General features: G+C 40.0%; 1 protein-coding gene across 3 annotated transcripts in view; it reads right to left on the bottom strand.

Annotated features, from left to right (window-relative positions):
- Nucleotides 1–22297, bottom strand: part of CMSS1 (cms1 ribosomal small subunit homolog) — a 223629-nt gene that overhangs the window by 2634 nt on the left and 198698 nt on the right. For all 3 annotated transcript variants that reach the window (XM_027727521.2, XM_027727520.2, XM_027727523.2), the window contains exons 2-9: nucleotides 18551–18651; nucleotides 13857–13928; nucleotides 10748–10877; nucleotides 7925–7984; nucleotides 7127–7229; nucleotides 5323–5383; nucleotides 4383–4470; nucleotides 2482–2570 (exon numbers count right to left, since the gene is read on the bottom strand). In XM_027727521.2, the coding sequence (XP_027583322.1) occupies nucleotides 2482–2570; nucleotides 4383–4470; nucleotides 5323–5383; nucleotides 7127–7229; nucleotides 7925–7984; nucleotides 10748–10877; nucleotides 13857–13928; nucleotides 18551–18651 (704 nt within the window). The remainder of the gene's footprint in view (nucleotides 1–2481; nucleotides 2571–4382; nucleotides 4471–5322; nucleotides 5384–7126; nucleotides 7230–7924; nucleotides 7985–10747; nucleotides 10878–13856; nucleotides 13929–18550; nucleotides 18652–22297) is intronic.

Raw genomic sequence — 22297 nt, forward strand, 5'->3', positions numbered from 1 at the left:
ATCAATATCTACTGTTTATACTAACACTATAAATGAAGGCGTAACATTCTTACTTACTTGGGTTTACCTTGAACTAAGCCTTAGCTGTTTATGCTAAGATAACCTTAAGATTTTGCCTTTATAAAACACACTCGGAGTCACAATTTTTTGCCTCCATTCCTAGACAGACATGCAGAAATGCTGTGGTATTAACTAGAGTGAGCTGAAGGGTATAGTTCAGGTTTGCAATAGCCCAGAATGAAATGATAATCTTTGTTTTTTAGAGGTGCATCTTTTATGTTCTACAGTATGCATATTTACTCAGTTGACTTAAAAAATCCATCCCACTGCAATCAGCACCTTTCATACTGCTATGTCTGTGAATTTGTGTTTTCTGTTCTTTAAGAAATTTAAGAGATATGTGCCAACATCATACAAAAAAGCCTTGTGCATTAACCACACGGGGGAGCCTCCTTGCCTCCAAAAAGCAAAGCCAGGTTTTTTCCTACTTCATTTCTGCAATGTATTTTTTTGCGGGGCCCTTTCATAGAATCAGCTGGGTTGGAAGGGACCTCCGAGATCATCAAGTCCAACCCTTGATCCACTACCGCTGCAGTTGCTAGACCATGGCACTAAGTGCCACATCCAGTCTTATCTTAAAAACCTCCAGGGATGGAGAATCCACCCCTTCCCTGAGCAGCCCATTCCAATGTCTGATTACCCTTTCTGTAAAGAAATTCTCTCTAATATCTAACCTAAATCTCCCCTGGCACAGCTTAAGGCCATGCCCTCTTGTCTTGCTGTTAGTTGCCTGAAATTATTTGAGATTATTAGAAACATCTATCTTTGTATATGTGTGACTGTAAAATGCAGCACATTCAAATACATGGACAAGTACATGGATGGATTAATGACTGATAAAGTGTTTCACTTCAGCGTAATGTCCATAGGCAAAAAAAGTCCTCTTCCCTGGAGATTCTGCATGTAGGCCTGCTCTAATGTGCAAAAAAATGAAAACACTGGGCAGGAATCTGCGAGCTTTGTAACAACCACTAATAGAGGAGTCTGGCTCTTCATCTGGCTAGATACCAGGTGATGGCCCACAGCATATACTAAACATATCTTGTCACAGCAATAAATACAAAAGCTGGACTACAGAATTGAAAATAATTGGGAATTATCCTGAGAGGAATCTGCAAATGATGGATGGTTCTAAATAGTTTGTACCCTATGTCTTGTAAAAAAAAGGCAAAAGAAAGAAAAAGAAAAAAAATGAGAGAATTGTCTGAAGACTTACTTACAAGACGTTATCTTACTCTCAGATGGAGAAAAATAAATGCTTGTCCAAAGTTTTATTTAGTTTTTGAGGAAACTTTTCATAGAATCACAGAATATTCTGAGTTGAAAAGGACCCATAAGGAGCATGAAGTCCAACTCCTGGCCCTGCACAGGACCAACCCAAGAATCGCATCATGTGCCTGAGAGTATTGTCCAAATGCTTCTTGAACTCTGTCAGGCTTGGTGCTGTGACCGCTTCCCTGGGGAGCCTGTTCCACTGCCCAACCACCCTCTGGGTGAAGAACCTTTTTCTAATATCCAACCTAAACCTCCCCTGACACAACTTCAGGTCATTCAGGTCACTCGTCACCACAGAGAAGAGATCAGTGCCTGCTCCTCCTCTTCTCCTCATGAGGAAGTTGTGACTGCAATGAGATCTCCCCTCAGTCTCCTCTTCTCCAGGCTGAACAGACCAAGTGACCTCAGCTGCTCCTCACATGGCTTCCCCTCAAGGCCCTTCACCATTTCGTTGCCCTCCTTTGGACACTCTCTAAGAGCTTAATATCTTTCTTATATTGCTGTGACCAAAACTGCCACAATATTCAAGGTGAAGCCACACCAGGTCAGAGCAGAGTGGGACAATCCCCTCCCTCGACTGGTTGGCGATGCTTTGCCCGATGCCCCCCAGGACACGGTTGGTCCTCCGGGCTGCCAGGGCACTGCTGACTCATATTCAATTTGCTGTTGACCAGGACTCCCAGGTTCCTTTCTATGGCACTGCTTTCCAGCAGCTTATTCCCCAGTCTGTATGAACATCCAGGGTTGCCCCATCCCAGGTGCAGAATCCGGCACTTTCCCTTGTTAAACTTCATACAACTGATGATTGCCCAGCCCTCCAACTTGTCAAAGTCTAGGATTTTGTACAAAGTCTTCTTACTGAGAGAACTTCCCAGGAACAGGCAGAACAACTATCTAGCATAAAGAGGGGAAACTCACAGCACAACCACAGAATTCACAGCTCTGACTTGGAACAATAAAGGAAAAAAATCTTTCTCAGGAGGTAATTTCAAGACCTGAGAGCACAGATTTATCAGACAATGTTAACTTCTCTGTGTTTCTGTATCACTGAAGACGGAAAGAAAACTTTACTGACAAAGTTCTGAGAAGTAGAATCAAAAGTAATGAATACACAGAACATAATATATATAGGTGCTTATACAATACCTCAGGGATGTCCATCATTCTCCTTAGTTTCTGATCTCTCCAGTTCCAATCCAGAATCATATATTTGGTGGAGTTCAAGCATAGGCCATCTAAAAAGGCAACATAAATTTTACTACCAAGATACTATGACGTGCTTATCAAAATGATTTTTGGCTTTTATATCTTCTGCTGTCTGTTTCCAAGGAATCTAATCTTTGAACATTTAAGTACTACATTTGCTGGTTGGAAAACTAATCCACTGACACTGCAAACTCCCTTAGCCACATAATCCCATGCCTTTTTGGAAGATAAACACAAAAGCAGAACAACTACTGTTGCCAGGCTTGTCAAGAGCTTAACATCCTGCCAGAAAATAATTCCTCAAGCTTCCTCTTGATGAAACCGCAGGAGTTGAATTTCCACAGCTGATGTTGTAACTGGTAAGTTACAAAGACCCTAGTCTGAAAATTCACATTAATGGGAACTGATGGTGTGCAGCAATTTACAGGACTGGGTGCCGTGTGAAAGTGAGTCAGGTCAGCGGTGCTGCTGAAGAATCCCTTTATCCTTCAAATAAATAGTGGTGAAAAAAAAAAAAGGCCCTTCTGAACTTGCCTTTCACCTGTTCTCCTATTTTTTCCCTGGTCTTCTACAAGATGCCCACCATTTTTTTCCTACAGTTTTGATTCCTCTCCATTTTCTAAGTGACCTGGTACTGCAGCACTAAAGTGTCAAAAAAGAACTAGACCTTAGGATATGATGACACATCTTGTGTCCATGCCATAAATTGCCTCTACCTAACAGAGAATCAGAATGGTTTGGGTTGGAAGGAACCTTAAAGATCATCTAGTTCCAAACCTCCTGCCATGGGCAGGGACACCTTCCACTAGACCAGGTTGCTCAAAGCCCCATCCAACCTGGCCTTGAACACTTCCAGGGACGAGGCATCCACAACTTCTCTGGGCAACTTGTTCCAGTGCCTCACCACCCTCACGGCAATGTGCTGACATGCTGAGCACTAACAATTTAATGTTGGTGGATGACAAAAGAAGCAACAAAACTATGTTACTCCTGTACTCTTTTGGAAGGGGCAGTAGAGTCCCAATTCACAGCCAGTCCCTAACTAAGAGACCACAGTCAGAGCAAGGCAGTGTTTAGAAAAAGGAATGGAAAGAATTGCCTTGTCATCTTGTCATTTTGTTGTTTGTTTTTCTTTGTATATAACTCTCTATTGAGTAGGTAAAAGTACTCAAAATTTGGAAAGAGAAAAGGAGATTTATATAGAATAATTAATTTTCTTACAGCTAAATCAGAAACAGGATCAAATCAGCAAGCAGATCTTTCATTCATCCCTCACAAAAGTTTACACTAAGATCAGAGTGACATATGATACAGTGACTTCTGCCATTATTTCTTTTTGATTCACTTGCAGTGTTTGGTTTCCTCGAGCTTTAAGTCTTACACTGTGGTTTTGCAATCACTTTCAAGTCAGCATAAATCAGTATTCCCACCAAAAGAGGAAGTCCCCCACCTCTGCCTGCTCATTACCTGATTTTGTGTGCACACTGGTTTTGTTTTAATTGGGGTCAGTTCACTGTGAGCTGCCAAACAGCGTCTTGGGCTGGCACATGAAGCAGGAAGGGGGAATAAGTGAGCACTGATCAGCAGGAGTGAGGAAGTATTACTCTGCCTTTCTCTGCTAATACTGACTTATGCCAGCTTAGAGTGATCGTAAAACCAACCACTAGAATCTTGACCTTATTTTGACTGACACAGTACAAGTAGAAAAACAGAACTGTACAGTTTAGTAACCAAATCAGCAGATGCATGTCAACTTAAGCACTTCAAAAACAATTGAAGTCTCACTTCACATGAGACCAAATATGAGATACCTAGGGAGAAAACCCTCCTTGTTCTCCTACCTTGCTCCACTAGCGCTTTTACTCTCCCAGGAGTTCCAACCCCAATGTGGAACACACCTTTCTCCAACATATTCATCTGTTCCTTTATCTAAATTGAAGAGAGAAAGAAAAAAACAGAGTAAACCCACAATTGTTTTAAAATTTCTTTTCAAAGAGTTGGAAATAAATACAAGATCTCATAGTATCTCTTTCTAGAATACCACCAAGTAACAAATCCTATCTGTCTTTCAAACTGTCAGATCTGGAAGAAAGTTAAAGAAATATAACAAGCCAGCTGGGCATCACACTTCTCTAGAAGTTCAATCATTTTCAACTTTGAAAATCTGCTATTGCACAAACTATTTTTGGAGGTGAGAACAGTAAGATTCCTTCAGCTTTTAAACAAATTCTCTGGAAAACTGACAAACTTGAATTAACTCTGAAGTCCTTCAAGATAAAGATACTGGAAAAAGGTGAAATAAAGCAAGTGACATTTGTGGGTTTGACAGCGTTCATATCTAAGGCCAAGTGTTTGCTTATTACTTCCAGTATCCCCATTACTTGTGCTTTCTGACAGGTATGGATATGAGGAATTCAGGCATTCAATTGCCAGAATCCAAATGTGGGTGCTGGTACAGTTTGCTTCCACGGACCTATGTGTGCAGCCTTCTATTTCAACAGCCAAAAGGCACTTGAATGAACACTTCATGGGGATGTGGAACATCTTTAAAACATAGCACATGCAGAAGCATCTACATTCTGCCAAGAGCCGCACCAGAGTTACTGGAGATGCTGTTTGGCTGGATTCCTCACACTGCAGCAATGGGTTACCAAAGGAAGCTTTATCTAAAGGAAGGAACTTTATATGAACACTATATGAAAGGCACTACAGTCAAATGACTTTAAAAGAAAATGGTATGACATTATTTAGTTGTTTATTTGCTCTGTTAAAATTCCCTACCTTTATGTGCTTTGCAAACAACTTGAGGACTCTGCAGTCTCCTTTGAATGCTGTCATTGACCTAGCAATAAAAAAAATGAACAATGAAACGCATGAATCAGGGCTGGGATTAAGACCACACATGAAGAAAGCAAAACTAACTGGCATTTCTCAATATGCTTGAGACACACAGTCCCCCAGTGAACCCCACTTGTACTCTGAACACTATGTACATTCTTGTTTGCTACTTATCAACAGGATCCACAACTGGACAGACACAGTAGAAGATATCAGTAGGGGGCAATATTGTTTAGACAGCTTTTCAGATAATATTTGATAATTATGGTCTATGCTTTCAAAGCTAACTTAGTTCAAAGCTGATTAATCACCAAATCCTAACTAAAAAATAACTCAGTGACTGAGATACAGGCACGAATGTGTGTGTGCACAAAAGGAATGGATCAACCTACATTTTATAGTCTTCCTGCAGCCACAGTCTTTACTGCAGAGATTGCCCAAATTCTAGTTAACCAAAACTCATTTGTTGGAAACTCTGATGTATTTTTCTGACGTTTTGCTTTGGCACACAGGAACAATGCTATGTTATGTATTAATCAAGCAGGAGACAACATATTCAATATTTGCTGAATGCCGCTTAAGACAGCTTTGTCTGCATGTTTTATTCAGTGTGCTGAATTTTCAATTTGCACAGCTAAAGGTTTGTATATACAAGTATACATATAAACCACCTAAGCCTCAGATGCTACTTTCTGCATGCAGGGGCTAAGCACTACTGGCACATCTGCCTTATCTATGCTTCTGTCTGTGTCATGGAGTTAAACTTTCCAGCTCTGCATCTCATTTGGCACTGACAAGTAATCACAGGAAATGTGGTTAAGACACAGAAGACAAACATGAAATTTGTGACGTATACATTAATTCATTACGTATGACAATCAGTCATTACGATTTCTGGAGTGAGAAGGAGGAGGAGAGAGAGAAGAGAGGGTCAGAGAGGAGAGGGTTGGAGAGGGTCGGAGAGGAAGAGAAGAGAAGAGGAGAGGAGAGGTTCAGAGAGGTTTGGAGAGGTTCGGAGAGGAGAGGTTCGGAGAGGAGAGGTTCGGAGAGGTTCGGTTCGGAGAGGTTCGGTTCGGAGAGGTTCGGAGAGGTTCGGTTCGGAGAGGTTTGGAGAGGTTTGGAGAGGAGAGGTTCGGAGGGGAGGGGAGAGGAGAGGAGGGGAGGGGAGAGGAGGGGAGGGGAGGAGAAAAGAGGAGAAAAGAAAAGAGGAGAAAAGAGAAGAGGAGAAAAGAGAAGAGGAGAAAAGAGAAGAGAAAAGAGAAGAGGACAGGGAACACTGAAAACTGTCACCACTGCACAGCAGTTTTCCCACCCAGAGCCAGCTGAGAACACTGATACAGACCTGGAGGCTCTCAAGCCACACTGGCACTTGAGGCCCTGGAATGCCATGCCCTCACTGCCTTTGATGCAAAGTCATGGTTCCTAGTGTTGGATCTTGATGCTTTTTGTATTTACTCTGTTCCCAAGTATAACATGTTGCATGTCTCCCTCAACTTGGTTACACTTTATTTTTGCTTTTTAACAAAAGTAACATTTCCAGGCAACTGAAGTACTGAGTGTTACTTTAGTCTAAACCGAATACCACACTCCCAGAGTCTAAAGAAGGAAGGGATATTGCATCAGTGTGAGTCAGTGAATTTACTGGCTAGCAGAGGACAGTGTCCCAGTTTTGCCTTTATGTCTGTGGTTCCAAGACAAAACCTCTGACTGACTGCCAACCTCAACACAACATTTGCTATCGACATACTTGATGAGTTCCAAGGAGCGAAGGGCAGAACTGCAGATAACCAGCATCACCACTGACTTCTTCTCCTTGTGGTTTCTACGGAGTTTTGCCCACTTAGGACAGACTGCAATGAAAAAGCCCTTGAACACACAGAGAAAGTACTACATGCCACAATTTTAAATTACTGGAGTACATGATGAACGGTAGCCAGCAGCAAGAACACACATGCTGACTCCTATGAGGTCTGGATCTTTGGCAACACTTCTACATTTAGTCACGGCTGAGAAACTGGAGAAAGAAATGCCCAAAATAAATAAAATACAGAAATATCACATAACTGAACAAATTAGATAAGCTTTAATAATCAATAGTTTGTAAGGTGACAGGCAAATGTGCCTTCATTTGCCACATATGGCAATTTGTATTAGAGAAAACCAACTGAAAAGAAACATTTACCAGACAAGAAGTTCTATATAACTATAAAAGAGAATAAAAATTCTCTTGGTTCATGTCAGCAGACAGCTGCAGGATTTTTACTGTCAGACAATACACACACCTACTTAAGAAGCCACAATAAATTACTGACAAATAATCCCTAGCAATGAAAAAAAAACCAGAACATTCTGATACAAAAAAAAAAGATAGAGTAAAAGAGACAGAAAAACAAGACTTGTTATAAAAAAATATGAAAAACCACTTAAAGTGATTAATATTTCATAATAAACGATATTTGGAGCTACAGATAAAAAATGCCATAATATTGCCTTAATAATATTTTTCATACAACTTTTGTCTCACCCAGATAACATTTTAACTCACTTTCCTTCAGGTATGAAGAAAAACTGTGCGTGAGATCATTGGATGGCAAAAAACAGGAATCTGAAAACATAAAGGAAAAAATATTTTTGTTGATGCATTTTAACAGCAAAGGGAGAAGATATGTTTGCAGCATAACCACTAGTTATACTGATTAAAACCCAACTGTGTAAAATCCATCATCAATAAATTACCATTTCTGAAACAAAAATTAATGTACACTTCTTGTTGAAATTTCATCTTGGCTAAATCCATGAAGGTAAAATCTCTCAACTCAACTGTAATTCCTTTCTTTTCTCCCACTATGAAACCAAGAATACAGGGCTGCACAGGTGTGATCACATACCTGAAAATATTTTTTTATATGTCTTTGCCACAATGAAACAAAAGTCTTAGCCAAAAGGCTTACAGTGCTGGACTGTTCCTCCAATGCACCTACAACGAAATACGCTTGTACGTCCCCCAGACAACTCATACTGTGTAAATGCAAGAACCTACCAATAATCTACCTGTCAGTAAGTTTATTCCACTTTCTGGCCTTTCACATCGTGGTAATCTACCTAATTATATTGACCCTGATGGCAACACCTACACTGAATTTAATGCCTTTGTCTTCCTTCATTTCCTACTGACTTTCTCTTCCCTGGTCACTACGTTAACTAGTAAGTCTTTTAAAAGCACTCTGTGGCAGACATGCCCTTTTAACTTCAAGCTTCATATAAAGGCAATGAAGAAAGACAAGATCATAACAGGTTCTTTGGAAGGTCCTTTCTGTTTATATAGACAGCCTAAGTTCTTAAGAAGGTGATTAAAATTTGATGGTCTGAAAACTTGCTACTGATGTAAAGGGTTCTTTGCCTGATGGAACAACATGCTCCTGCAGAATATTAACAATTCTGTCTTTAAGGACCTACATATTTGTCATCATGAAGCACAGCACATCAGGGTGTCTGTCTATGGATGTTTGTTGACATATTTTAACTGAATTAGAAAGGTTTCTTAAAGATGTTATTCATGTTCACAGGGATGGTGCATTGTGCAGATGCTGACAGCATCAATCCATGGTTTTCACTGGAACAGAGAGTGTGACAAATGTGGTTTGTAGCTAATGCCTGGCTGAAGTCCGGTCTGTGCACTTTCTTGAGGACAGCCACTCTCCATTATTATAGCTTTCATTTAATGGGTGTTGTCTTGCTAAAAACTTTTATTTTGCATTGATCCCTATTAAATCCAGAGATTGACATTTACTGGGACTTGAGCTCCAAAGGAAATGAATGTGTACAACTGAGGGATCAGCAGCTGATTTACTTTAAAAATCATGTTTAAAAGATGCACTTGATGCTGATGGGGAAAGACAGGGGCTGCCTTTCTTAATACATTGTCTCATTAATGACTGAACAATTCAAGAGACGGTTTTGAAGGACAAAGCTTCAGTCCCTGACTTCTCACCAACAGTCCAGCAACACTGGAGTATGTACAACAATTTTAAATGAAAGTTTCAGAAATGGGGTAAGAAACAGATAGCTCCAGACTGCAGCAAGAGCCCATGCTGACTACAAACCTGGCCTGCAGTTTGTCAGTTAACAGGAACACACAACTCCAAAATAGTTGCTTGTTATTTGCTTAGTGCTCTGACGTGAACGACTTGACAACTGTACAAGTTCATAAACTCCTTGGCACTCTAAGCTTTCAAGGCCCAGCATAAATATTAAGAAAAAATATCTCCATCCAACCCAAGATCCAATCCATATGGAAATGGGTCACTTCACTAGCCCAAAGGGCTCTTCTAATAAGAAAGAAATCAAAGTAATTTATTATTTCCTAAAAACCTTATAGGACCAAAAGTACTTAACACAAGCTTTTCAAAGCAATCTGTATGGGACTTCTCCAAGTTTTCTTGATTCAACAAGAAAGCTGAACCTGCCCCACAGAAATAAAGGAGGGTCAACCTAGAAAAATGGGTGATAAGGAAGAGCATATTTATCTAGAAAGACAGGCTTATGCATTAAAAGAGAAAAAGTACTGCTGGTCTAGACAGCTTCTATATTTGGCAAAGGTCTCTAACAGTTCAAGAAGTACAAAAGGTGAATGCAGGTTAGTTAGCAGGCTGTTTGCTCCTCATAAGCACTGTGAAAAAATACTGGACAGTGTCTCTATCTGCACAGTAAGAGGCAGAGAAGTTCAGTGTTGCCATCATCTCTAATGCAACCTCCAACAGACAAAAGCTAATCCTGCTCTGTCCTGCTTTTTGCCTTTTCTATCACTGGCTTCTAACTGGAGGCAGAATACAGGGGACAAAGAGGGTCCTTATCATGATTAAAACTTGGTCACTTCCAATGTGGACCAAAATTACCATCTCAATTCATGCCATTCCTTGAAAAACCATTGTGTTAAACATCTCATAACCATGTCAGAATGATGTCGCATTATTTCTTGGTTTACTCCTGTCAGCCCTCCTATTATGCATCTGGATTGACCCAGATAATCTCAGAAACAAAATACAGTTCCACTCTCTAAGCATCTTGGAAGCTACTATTAGGAATCATATAATTTCTACTAGAAAGTGAGCTCCAGAAATTAATACTTTACAATAAAAGGACACATTTAAACAACGTTTCATTTCTGTAACTCCAAGAAACCTCACATTTATTCCAAAGAAACTGACATCTCAACTTAAACATCAAATTAATATATAATGTAAGAAAATATTTCCATTAAAAGTACAACTCAAGACCTATCCCAAAAATCACTTTTCTTCTGCACAAAAAGAACTCAACAGCATAATGAAAAACCCATTATTTATATATTAAATACAGGATAAGTTACCTGAGAGCTTTAATTCCTCTATTTCAATCACTGAACGGTTTTCACCAAAATGTTGACTGAGCAGATTTTGTAGATCTGCAGGGACACCAGGTTTTGAAGCAGTTTTTTGCAGAATATCAGAAATTTTCTTCTAAAAAGACAAGTAAAATGGGTTAAGTATGGTATTTTTATATTTTCTGCTGCTCTTTGGCTAGCTAACAACATCATAAATAAATGTTCCTCCATAATTCATACAGTTGTATTTGTTTAATTACAGCTTAAGTGGAAAAACACCTTATATAATGGGAAAAGATTCCCTTTGTCTTTAGTGGGAATGCAGATACTTGAGATACTTTGATGAGATGGTCTGGGAGCCTGTACGCAAAAAGTCTTGTGAACTCACCTGAAATATCAGTGTAACAAAAATATAATTGAAAGCTGTTTTTTTGAGTTTTGCTATTACTACCTTTAAGCATCAGTTTGAATTATTTTTTTCATAATTCATTTAGTTTATTATTCTTAAAGTGTAACAACAGGAATCAGATGACTATATAAGATTTGGTCATATTTTGATTAAAATAGAGTAACTATCTATTTGTTTTGGAAGGACTTATTAGCTTTACTCACAGAATACCATGCCAGGCTGATGAAAATGATTCAAAAGCTAACAAAAAAACCAGAAGTTAAGTAGAAAGAGTTCATCAGCTACTTTGTTATTCCAAATTGTATAATTTTTAAATCAAGTTAATAATTTCTAGAACCTGGATATGAGTTCATAATGATTGCGTTTTACACCTTAGGAATGTTAGCAAATAACAGGTCTTGAATTACCACTAAAGTGAAAGTGTTGCTGTATCTTCTCCCATAGTTAAATGGATCATGGGGGTAGAATAGCCCAAGGTTCCTGTTATCTGAATGATCAGTCAGCATGTAAGAAAACAGCAAAGTTTCAAGGACAACCTGGAGAGAATGACAAGAATGTGAAGCCTCTCTTGTTCTTGCTGAGATGTGATTAATTTTTGAAAGGCCAGCTCAAGGTTTCTCAGCTGTGTAAGCAAAACTGAACTTGCCATCATGAGGACATGTGGCAGCATAAGCCCAGAAGTGAAAAGGAGCAGAAGAGTGTGGGTAGGATGGAGCAATAGGGTATTTATTTGTGAGGCAAAGTGAGACTTCACAGAGATGTGCTGGACCTGGAAAAATTTGTGGCAGCTTTGGAGGGATGGTGGGTACCTTCAGTTTGGCAGGCTAAGGTCTGGGGCGGCAAAGATCAATGGACATTTTGAAGAGAGCTATGGCAGGAACTTTAACATAGGGGACAGACCTTCTGTGATCCCTCTTTCCCTCATTCCATCTCAGCACCCACTCACTCCTCTTTTCCATTCCCTACCACTGTCTCCCCTTCTTTCCCAATACACTCCAAATGCTCCCATAACGGCAGCATAAGGGGTAGAAGGCTGAACAGGGAAGGTCCATATGGGGGCAGCTGAAGCAGCAAAAGCAAAATAAGCAGCTGCCTCTTCCAGCCATCTGCCACTTTGGCCACTGCTTTCACCTCTGCTAAAAGCCACCTGTGTGTTTGCAAGACCCCAAGTGAACCTTTGACGGTGGGACAAACAGAGATGAAGTGCTTATGCCTTCCTCTCAGTCTACCTTTGTCCTGGTGCAAAGCCCCCTGCAGTCCCTGGAAGACTTTCCAGAGGATGTCTGGTTGTTCAGCAGGTTTCTGCAGTGCTTGAATCTGTAGCATTCCTTCCCAAGATTCACCTTCCTTTATCAGTGTTGTATTTTTCTGCCATGCAACAGCGGTCTTCCCAAAGAATGACCAGAGGCCATCTGCAGCACAGACAGCCTCTGCGGGAGGCCCACAACCAAACCTCTTTGTTGTTCCTCCTATCAACCACAAATGCTTTTCTCCATCCCCTGTCCCACAACATGCCTCTTAAGTGACCCACATTTGTGAACCTCTTGCAGGCAGTAAGATAGAACTATCAGGCTCATTTTACTTGGTAATTCAGTGTAAGATGCTGTTCCACAGGACCATTACATCATTCATTGGGCCACTTGGCTCCTTCAGGAAACTTACGACCCTCTGGAGGTGAGAAGCCTGATACTAATGAGAAATTCTGTAAGAGCAAGAGCAAGGACACCCAAGCAAACTCTCTTTCTTCAAGAAGAGCTGTGGGGAAATGTTCCTTATGCAGATAGTTCTATTATTTTTCTTCCAATTCATTCCAGATGCTTAAAAGCATCTTCCTTATTTTTGGAGAGAGTATTTTGTTTGGAACCCATAGATCAACCTAATAAATGTTTCCTAATGGGATTTTTTGACTGGTTGTCTACGTCAACTTAGTGGCCTGGCCCCACTGAAACCAAAGGTGTAACTAAGTGCCTGTTGTTTGCCTGAGAAGGGGGTCTCTTTGTTCAGTCAGTTCACCAGCTTCTGCCATGGGATGCCCTTGCTCCAGCAGCAGTGCAGTAAGTACCACGGTCACTTCTGCCAGAGCCGCATTTAAAACAAAATCCCACTCTTCCCTCTTCCCATTCTCTAGATGATTAAGAGGCCTGACATAACACAAAAAGGCCACCTCTCCGCCTTGTGAGGGAGCCAACTATTTACAGTCTGTCCTAAAAGACAATTAACTTGCCTGGTGCCATATAATCACCATTTAGGTTGCAGAGTGTGTTGGATGTCATGGGTGAGGATGGAGCATGGCCAGAGGGACAATACAGAGTATCTATTTATATACTTATGTTATGAGGAGAAGAACGAACAAGGGCAGCTTTTGGCTCAAAGGACGTAACAGCAGCTGGAATGGGGTCAGATTCTACAGCAACTGAAATTTCACCTTCCTTTGACACAGTCATACTTTCCTGGTGTGCCAACCCTTGCAAGTGGGGTGCAGGCATGTACAACCCTTGAGTGGAGTGTAGACACAATGCCAAAGTTTAGGTTGGGAATAGGTATTTTGAGCGAGGTCTAAAAATTAGGAATTTCTATTCTCCTCTAAAAGAAGATGCAACATTATGACCATATTACTTCTCATCATTATGGGGTTGTCTCAATTATGAATCTTGTAGTACATACACCCACTGCCCAGTCCCCAAACACACTCTAGGACATTCATACCTTCTTTCTCCTCTTTGCCTTTACAGTGGTCTCTTGTTTTTCTTCAGGCTGACTTAGAAAACACTCCGTAGGCTGCAAAGCACATTAAAAAAAAGAAAAAAAGAAAAAAAAGTCACCAAAGGGAGGTAAGAGGGGATACAGAAACCATAATATTGGGTTAGGGAAAAACAAATAAAACCAAACTTCTCCACCTGTAGAAGGGATCAAATTCTTACAGTTACATGTATAGGAAGTAATTTTGGAATTGAGATCGCTGTTGTAACCAAGAGGGGAGTAAGAGAACAGAAAGTTGAAATATTCAAGGTATAGTTGTAATTCCATAAAGTGGTAAAAAGCAGGTTTTGATACTTTGGAAAAAAACAGCATGAGGAAAACATGAACAAAACCCATCACAAACTTTATATTTTTAAGCTCTATTATTGTGTGTGTGAGTTTTTCTAAACTTTGCCAGTAGTGTTCTAAAATAGCTGGGTCTAAGGTGAGCATCCAGATGGTAAAAGATGGAACTGGGTGAGATTAATTGGAAACGATCATGCTCTGGATTTCCTTTTACACTTGTAATGTAAAATTTGGGAAAATGTGTTTCGAATTTGTCCTACCCCACTCTTGCTTTGTCTCCTCATAGCAGGCAGGGTCAGATGCACACAAGAAAAATACATGCTGCATTTCAGAATAGTTCAACACATGCTGCTATCACTAACCCTCTTTTGTGCCTGAGTAAACAGGCTGAATTGGTCCATTTGTACCAGAATCACTGTTCACATGATCCAGGGATAGGATTTGTCCTCATCCACCTAAAATTGTCCAAAACAGAGGAAGCAAAGGCTTTCCTTGTTTTGAGCACAGCAATTCTCTTTTGCCTTCTTGGGGACTTTCACCTCATGGAAATGCAAATTAATCTACACAGAGGGGCTTTAAAGCTTAATAAGTGACTTGATGAAGAGTAATGGGAAAACAGGCTGAGCTGCAGGAAAAAGCTCCTTGATATTAGGATGCATTTGGCTGGAAAAATCTGCTCTTGTGAGAAAATGTAGAGAAGACTCATCACACAAAGCATTAAAAAGCTTAGGAACAGCAAATCCAGTGCTATTCCCTGGGGAAAGCCTGCAAGAAAAATATCAGCAGCATAGGGAGCCTAGCTGAAAGCCAGAGAAGATGTTCATTTGTTCCATTGTTAAAGGGCTGCTTCAAGCAGGCCAAGAGGGCCAGAGTATTTGGGCCTTTCTGGGCCCTCTTTAACAGGAGGACACTTCACAACAACTGGTACTGCATGACCCTACCCAGCACATTTGTGCCTTTCCAAGCCCACTCTCATATCCTTATCAGAAGCATGTTTTGAAGACTAATTGTTCATAGTATGCCTACTGTACCCTTTTTCTCCTAACTCCCCTAAGTTAGCTATAAAAAGAGGTAACCACCATGCTCAACACAAACGAATGTCCTATTGCTTGCTCCTGCTTTCTGTGCCATGAGGCTACGAGACTCGTTGCACTTGCAAAGGCTGTAGTATTGTACAGGAATGACCCTGCAACTGGTTGAGGAATGAAATGAAACTTCAGAACTACCAGAGAAGATCTGGCTGGGGACTGACTACAGCCAGCAAAACACTCTACAACCAGGACTGGAATGTAGCACAGCCCAGATCAATACCCAGGAGAAGGTGGGATAGGGACCATATCTTGCCCCAGCAACAGAGATCTGTCACTGTGATCTTCTCTATCTTCACCAGAAATCAAGGGAATGACTGCAAGAAGAAATTCACTTCAACTAACAAACTTGTTCCAGGGTTAACATAAGCGTTTGTGGTTTATTTTTGGTTTGTTTCTATTCTAAAAATCTCTATCCTGACTCTGATTCAAGTGCTTTTAAAACACCATCATATGTTTCTTCATTCCTATCCCTACCATTAGCATTCCCAGACATTGAGACTGAAACAGAGCTACCCTTTCCTCTACCCTTACGCATCCCAGCTGTCCATAGGTACTCAAAGACCATTTGCCAGGTGTTTTAATAATAAATTCTATTTTCAACATCATATTTTATGCAGAGAACAAGTCTTTGGATTGATTTAGTCAAGGGATACTAACGATCAACCAAAAACTCAGAAAGGAGCCAACCTGAATCTCTGTCCTCCGGCTAAGTGTGATGGTTCCCTATCCTAGTAGTGCTATCATTCTTCCAGCATATTGAAAAATGTCACTCATTCACTCTGGGCCCATTTGTCTCTTCACACACATTGTGATCTGATGTATGTAACTCTGCAAAGCACTCCCAGCTAGTATCTGCATGAGAAAAGAATGAAACCTGCAACAGAACTGAAAAATTTTCTCTACAAGAAAATCTTCTCACTGCTAACCCTTCATTCAGATGTTTAAAAGTATCACCAAATACCATGGCTTCTTTTTTGAAGGCAGTATGTAACCCTTCCTTTCAACAGCAACAGAAGCACACAGTAGACAATACAAGTACAAAGCAGGCTTGTAGTCAAAGCCTTGCTTCCTTAGAGAAGCATGTTAAGATTCAAAATTACCTCCTTTACACTGAATATATATATTTAGACATAGTATATTATTAGTCCAGCAATAATAACAACTCCTCTTTATTCAGACATTAAAAATCATGCCATAAGAAAAACATAAACTTCATGGTTGTAAATGGCTGTAAACTTACACATCTTTGATGATCTGCAGTTTAAAGTACTTCAGTATCTGATTTAGACTGAACTTCTGACCCTTATCCAAATGTTCACTGCCTACCTACTCATGAAATAGTTCTCTGCATGCCACCCTTAAGAAAAGGTCATTTGCATACTTTTCTTATGCAAGACACAGAGCAGACAACCAACTGCTTCTTGACATGGTTCCCTTGTGCTCTGTGTTTTTATGCTATTTTTACATGGAAATTCTTAAAATGCAGAAAACAGGAAATTTGTGCCGAGACCACTGATTTATGAACTAAAATGTCATAAATTCCTTGTTTGTTAATCCCAGACAGAACATAAAATATTTCCTGTATTATGTTTCTAACATATTTTTTTCTTTACATGTTGCCAAAGGTACTGGAAATTCAAATGTAGAGTGAAAACATTCTTGCACGCGTGTGAAAGTTTACATTCTAAGTCAGACCTATACTCTGACTTTTGGAGCTTGAAACAAAGTAAACACATCAATGTGTCATTCAGAGTGGAGACAAATTATTCATTTCATTGTAAGCCTGAGGACAGCCTGCAGACTAGGAACATAAATGTTCATAATCCTATTTGGTTGTCTCGTGACTGGCTTTAAGGTTCCAAGTCCACTGTAGAACAGCTTCCAGCCTGTGAATACGGCATGGATGAGTAAAATGGGTTTTGTTATACGCACCATAACTACAAAACTACTAGCTTTTCGTAAATCCCTCTGATTTTGCAAGTGTTTTGCTCTAAAGGACAGTAACACATCCATGACTTTGAGCTGCCATAAAGCATTTGCCTCTTGTAGTTCCGTGTCTAAACATCAAATTACCTGATTCCAAAATGCAGACTGATATTCTTTATATGACAGAAAGAGTTGTGGCAGGTGTTCTGCTACAGCTGAGCAGTCTCAGGACACCTTGGCAAGTACCTTGTGTTGGCTACTCCTTTCTAACGTTCTTATAAAAAGAGTCAAGCAACTTCCCCAAACAAAGTGTCTTAACTTACTTCTAAATGCTTAAGTGAAAATAATGTTGATGAAACTGGCTCCATAAGAATTGTCACCAAGTTGAAGTCCTCAGCATTTGATCCCCTGGTAGAGCATGTACAAAGTCAATACAGCTTTCTCCTGTATTGCTTGGTTCTCTTCCCTCATCAAAACATTGAACTAGTTCAGATATTTGGATCACTTCACCTTTGGTCTCCTTGGAAAGACACCCAAAAGTATTGTAATTGCTACCATGTTGTTTACACTTCTCTGTTACAAAAAAAGAACACCCCTGCAAATGGTTTTCACTTGGGCAATTGCCTAGGCATTACGTAGTGAATTTACTACTGACCTAGAGGTCAAAATTAATATCTATAACCTCAAGGAGAGATAGCTTCCAATGCAATTTTAGCTCTCTGACAGCCACTCAGTTGATTCTCTCATATGGTGTCAGGAAGGCAGAACAGATTTACCTTCAAACAAGAAACTTCTTAAAGTCATCTGACCTCTAGATGATTTTTTTTCTCGACGCTGCCTCTTCTTTGGCATACTCCATGTAATGCTGAACAACACAGTTCCTACTGTGATTAAATGAAGCTTTTAGCAGTGCAAGGGTAAGAAAACATCAATCCGTGTAGGACCCGAATTCTTCTTCACTTGAATCTTGCACAGGGGACATGCTTGGGCAGAGAAGTTGTACAATATATAAATATAGCTTTCTAGACTTTGCGTGTGCAGGGAAAAGGAAAAAATTATAGGGTAGGACACTCGGTAGCACTATCCAGGCTTTTATCACTAGACAGACACTTTGTTGCCTGGCAACCTCAACTCACACAAAACAAGAGTGAAGTTATTATTGAAATGTACTTGAATGTGATCGCATCTAAACAAGGCAAAATAATTTTAAAAAATCTTATTACATGAACAGGTCAGATAAAGAGTGAAGAGAACTGTCCCTTTACTGAACAACAGGAGGTTTCTGTTTCTCTATGCATTATTATCTTTGTGCTCTAAACAATCACTAAATTTACAAACCTGCTTTCTTTTCTTTTTCACAGCAGGTTTGGAATCTGAATCTTGATGTGTTGCTGTCTTGTTATCACTCGCTTTCTCAACAGCTTCATCATCTGAAGGATCTAATGAAGAAAAAAAGAAGAGGGTTTTTTACTGTTTTTCAAACCCATATATCTTTGCATTCAAAAAACCGGAAAAAATCCTCATCTGAAAGGTTGTCACAATAATACAATCTCAAGATTGGCAATAAGCACAGCTGTAGTGATTCTTTTATCCTTTCCAGAACACTAGTATTTGAAATTTATTCTAAGATAAGGTCCAAGCTTCTCCTCGTCTTCACAGTATTACATCTGGCAGGCAATATATTTCTTTTCTTTCTGGAATGCTGCACAGTGGGTGCCAGCTGCAGGATCACAGGTGGAAATACCTGACCTTTCCAAAATCTCTGCTGAATTAAGCCAAGCAGTGAACAATGAAAAAATGTTTCTGATATACTACATCTTAACTCACATGACATCTCACTATTTCAGAACAAGTAAAACATAGTCTTGGATCTGTAGTGCTGCATTCACCACATATAATTACAGACCTATGTTTTTAAACCCCAAAACAAGCATTAACACTGGTATTGAAGATCATCGTAAAAATACATTTCACTTGCTAAGTTTGATGACACTTCTTTTAAAATAAGTCATCTCTTCCTACCAAAACAAGTCTTGCAGGTGAAGGAAAAAAAAATAAAAATCCAACCAAGCACATACAAAAATGCACAAAACCCCCACCCTAAGTTGCCAAATGTCTTACTGACACCAATTAAAGAGGAAAAATCACAAGATTGCTATAATGTCCTACTGTATAAAAAAATGTGCACACGTTTCCTGCTAGTACACTTTGTGTGTCTCTTACTTCACTAATAATTAGACAAAGGCACCAATTCCCAAAGTTTAAGCAGTACATTCACAAGACTAAAATAGGCTTATGTTTTGAAAGAAAGCTATTTAAAATCAGAAGTCTTTACTCATTCTCTGCTTCATCTCTTTTATCTACAGAAAGACTTTGGGGAAAAAATATATGCACAGCAACAGCTACTTCTAATACTGTTATACTAGTGCTTGAGATGTATTGAAACACAGACATTTCTGCTGGGGACTGAATTACTTCCTTGATCATTGCCAGAAGCATTATCGTCCATCAAACTGAATTAATTCAACTTCTGTATCTGGAATATTTCTGCCCAACAGGTACTTAGTCATTATTGCAATCTCCTGTATTCCAAAGTCGTAAATTTACAGCTTCAAGATGGGTACAAACTGAAAGAGGGTAAACTTGGGCTAGATATTAGGAAGAAATTCTTTACTGTGAGGGTGGTGAGATACTGGAACAGATTGCTCATCGTGGATGCCCCAACCCTGGCAGTGCTCAAGTCAGAAAAAGCCTCATGCAACCTGTTCTAGTGGGAGGTGTTGTAGACTAGGGGGCATTTAGACTAGATGATCTTTAAGGTCCCTTCCAACCCTTAACATTCTATGATTCTGTTGCAAAGTTGAAAGATAACAAGTAAAGAAAATCATTGAATGTTTTAGCAGGTTGGATGCTGTTTGTCGTGAAATCTTACTTGCAAACCTTACTTTGCAAATCTTACTTTCAAAATCTTATTGGCAAACCACAAGAGCTTTAGAAACAGAACAGCAACTGAGAATTTTTTTTCTGTTCCATACAACTAAGAGACTCCTAAGTGAAGGGGTTAGATAAACATGTTAATGAACTTAATTAAGACCAAATGCTATGGAAGAAATGACAGCATTTGTTTGCATCTCAACATAGGATGAAGACATATTCTGAAATCTTAAACAGGAATTCACCAAGAAAAGTCCTCACTTTCCAGATCTAGAGCAAATGCAGAAATGTGTACCACGGGAAGACTGCAGCTCAGCTGCCTATTTGCTTCATCCTCTTTGTAGGCACAGCCATCAAATTGGCAGCTGAATAAATGGACTGTGGCCACACAAGTGCCTGAGCCCATGTGGACATATATGTCTAGCCCTGTACAGCCAACACGTGGCAGTAGGTGAACTGGGGAAGAGAGAAAGCTGAAGGTTTGTGAGGTCAAATATCTTTCTGTTCTCCTGAGAATGTCCAAGTGCTCCTACACACAGCAAGAGCTCCTTCCCTGGCCTATTCCTCTCCAAAATCACTGACCACTTATATCCTCCAGTCACTTTGGAATCTCAGATGTAATACTTCATTAGAAGAAGCCGGAAAAATCACATCATTCAGCTTATTCCAGAAAGTTTAAATGGTAACTTGGTAACTCAGTGTTACCACTAGGCATTACCATCAGCTTGTTTACCTCTGTATCACCAAATATCCACTGGCAAATTTATTGTGCTATATTTTGGTAGGGCAGCTTCTGTGTTTAAGGGCCCATCACTGACTTCTGCCTTATTTGCCCTGACTCCAGAGACACTGGAGGGGTGACCAGCTTTAACACACATCAGCTCCACGCTCCTGGAGTCCGGGACACACTACATCAAAGCAGGCTGTGGAGATATTATATAAATGAAGTACATAAAAGAAATCAGAATCACCTCTTCATCCCTCTTGCTCACTGTGCTTGAACTCCAAATACCCATTCCAGAGCATAGCCGTGAATGTCTCACTGAATTGAATTGCTGTGCAAGTTCTTTCCAATGTTTCACATTGGAAATAAATGAGAATTCCATGAAATAGATTCAGGGGAAGTTGCCTGTGATCTGCAAGCATTCCTTCTTAAATCCCACTTGGCATGCTCTGAAAGGCAAACAGGAGTCGCCTAAGAGGTTTTAAATAACCTCCTCTCTTTCTCACAACTAAAAGACACACTGCTAGCAATAGCAATCTAAAACTGGACAAATGGTTTCCATGCTCTGAAATAGCCTGACAAACAATGTACCACCTGTTCACTGCCCATCTGAGTTTTGGACAGCACTTCATGATGCAACGTCCTCTGCTTTCAGCAAGAAGTGAGAGAAGAGGGTATAGACTAAGGCTTAATATAAAAAATCAGTGAAAACAGTTCTAATTTGAGCATCTTTCTGCAGTACCTGAGTATCTTTATTTCAAACAACAGGAGAACTTTTTATCTGTTGCAGAAACAACCACCCACGTCCCAGGAAAGAGAGAGAAGCTAGATTCAAGCTGTGATTTTTTGTGACACCGTGTCAGCTCCCATGACGACAGGAGCATTTTGTTGAGGGCATCAAAGTACCACAGGTCAGACTCTGCCAACCATGCTCACATTAAACAGTGTACCCTTCTCTGCAAATAGTTACCTTGATGTCAGTGAGGTTATTCACAAAACAAATCATAACTTGATGCAAATAAATGCTGAAGCTCACAGATCACAAACATGTCTGTAACAGACCAGCACTGTTTGCTCTGCTTTGAGATGTCGAGCTTCCCAGGAGACTCCTCTCTGCTAGAATAGGAGAAAGCACAAACCCTTCCTTAAGAATAAACTGGCACAAATGCAGAAGCAAATTGATTAGTACAACACTGACTTTCATCTCGCTTGAGGTGCAAATGAGCAGGCAGGCAGGCACTGACAGAGCGCACTGCTTGAAGGGCTGATGTTGTTCAGTCCATCAATCCTCTGCATTTGCTTTCCTGCGGGGGACGGACCTTGCGCAACCACAAGGTCATCAAAGACATCAGAACCATCACATAATGCTCTAGATACAGAAAAATAAATGGGAATTCCACAACTCTTCACGTGTTTTGCTTTGATAT

The sequence above is a fragment of the Pipra filicauda genome, unplaced genomic scaffold (assembly GCF_003945595.2).
Source record: "Pipra filicauda isolate LSUMZ 115617 unplaced genomic scaffold, ASM394559v2 scaffold64_size3178608_pilon, whole genome shotgun sequence".
Classification (NCBI taxonomy): domain Eukaryota; kingdom Metazoa; phylum Chordata; class Aves; order Passeriformes; family Pipridae; genus Pipra; species Pipra filicauda.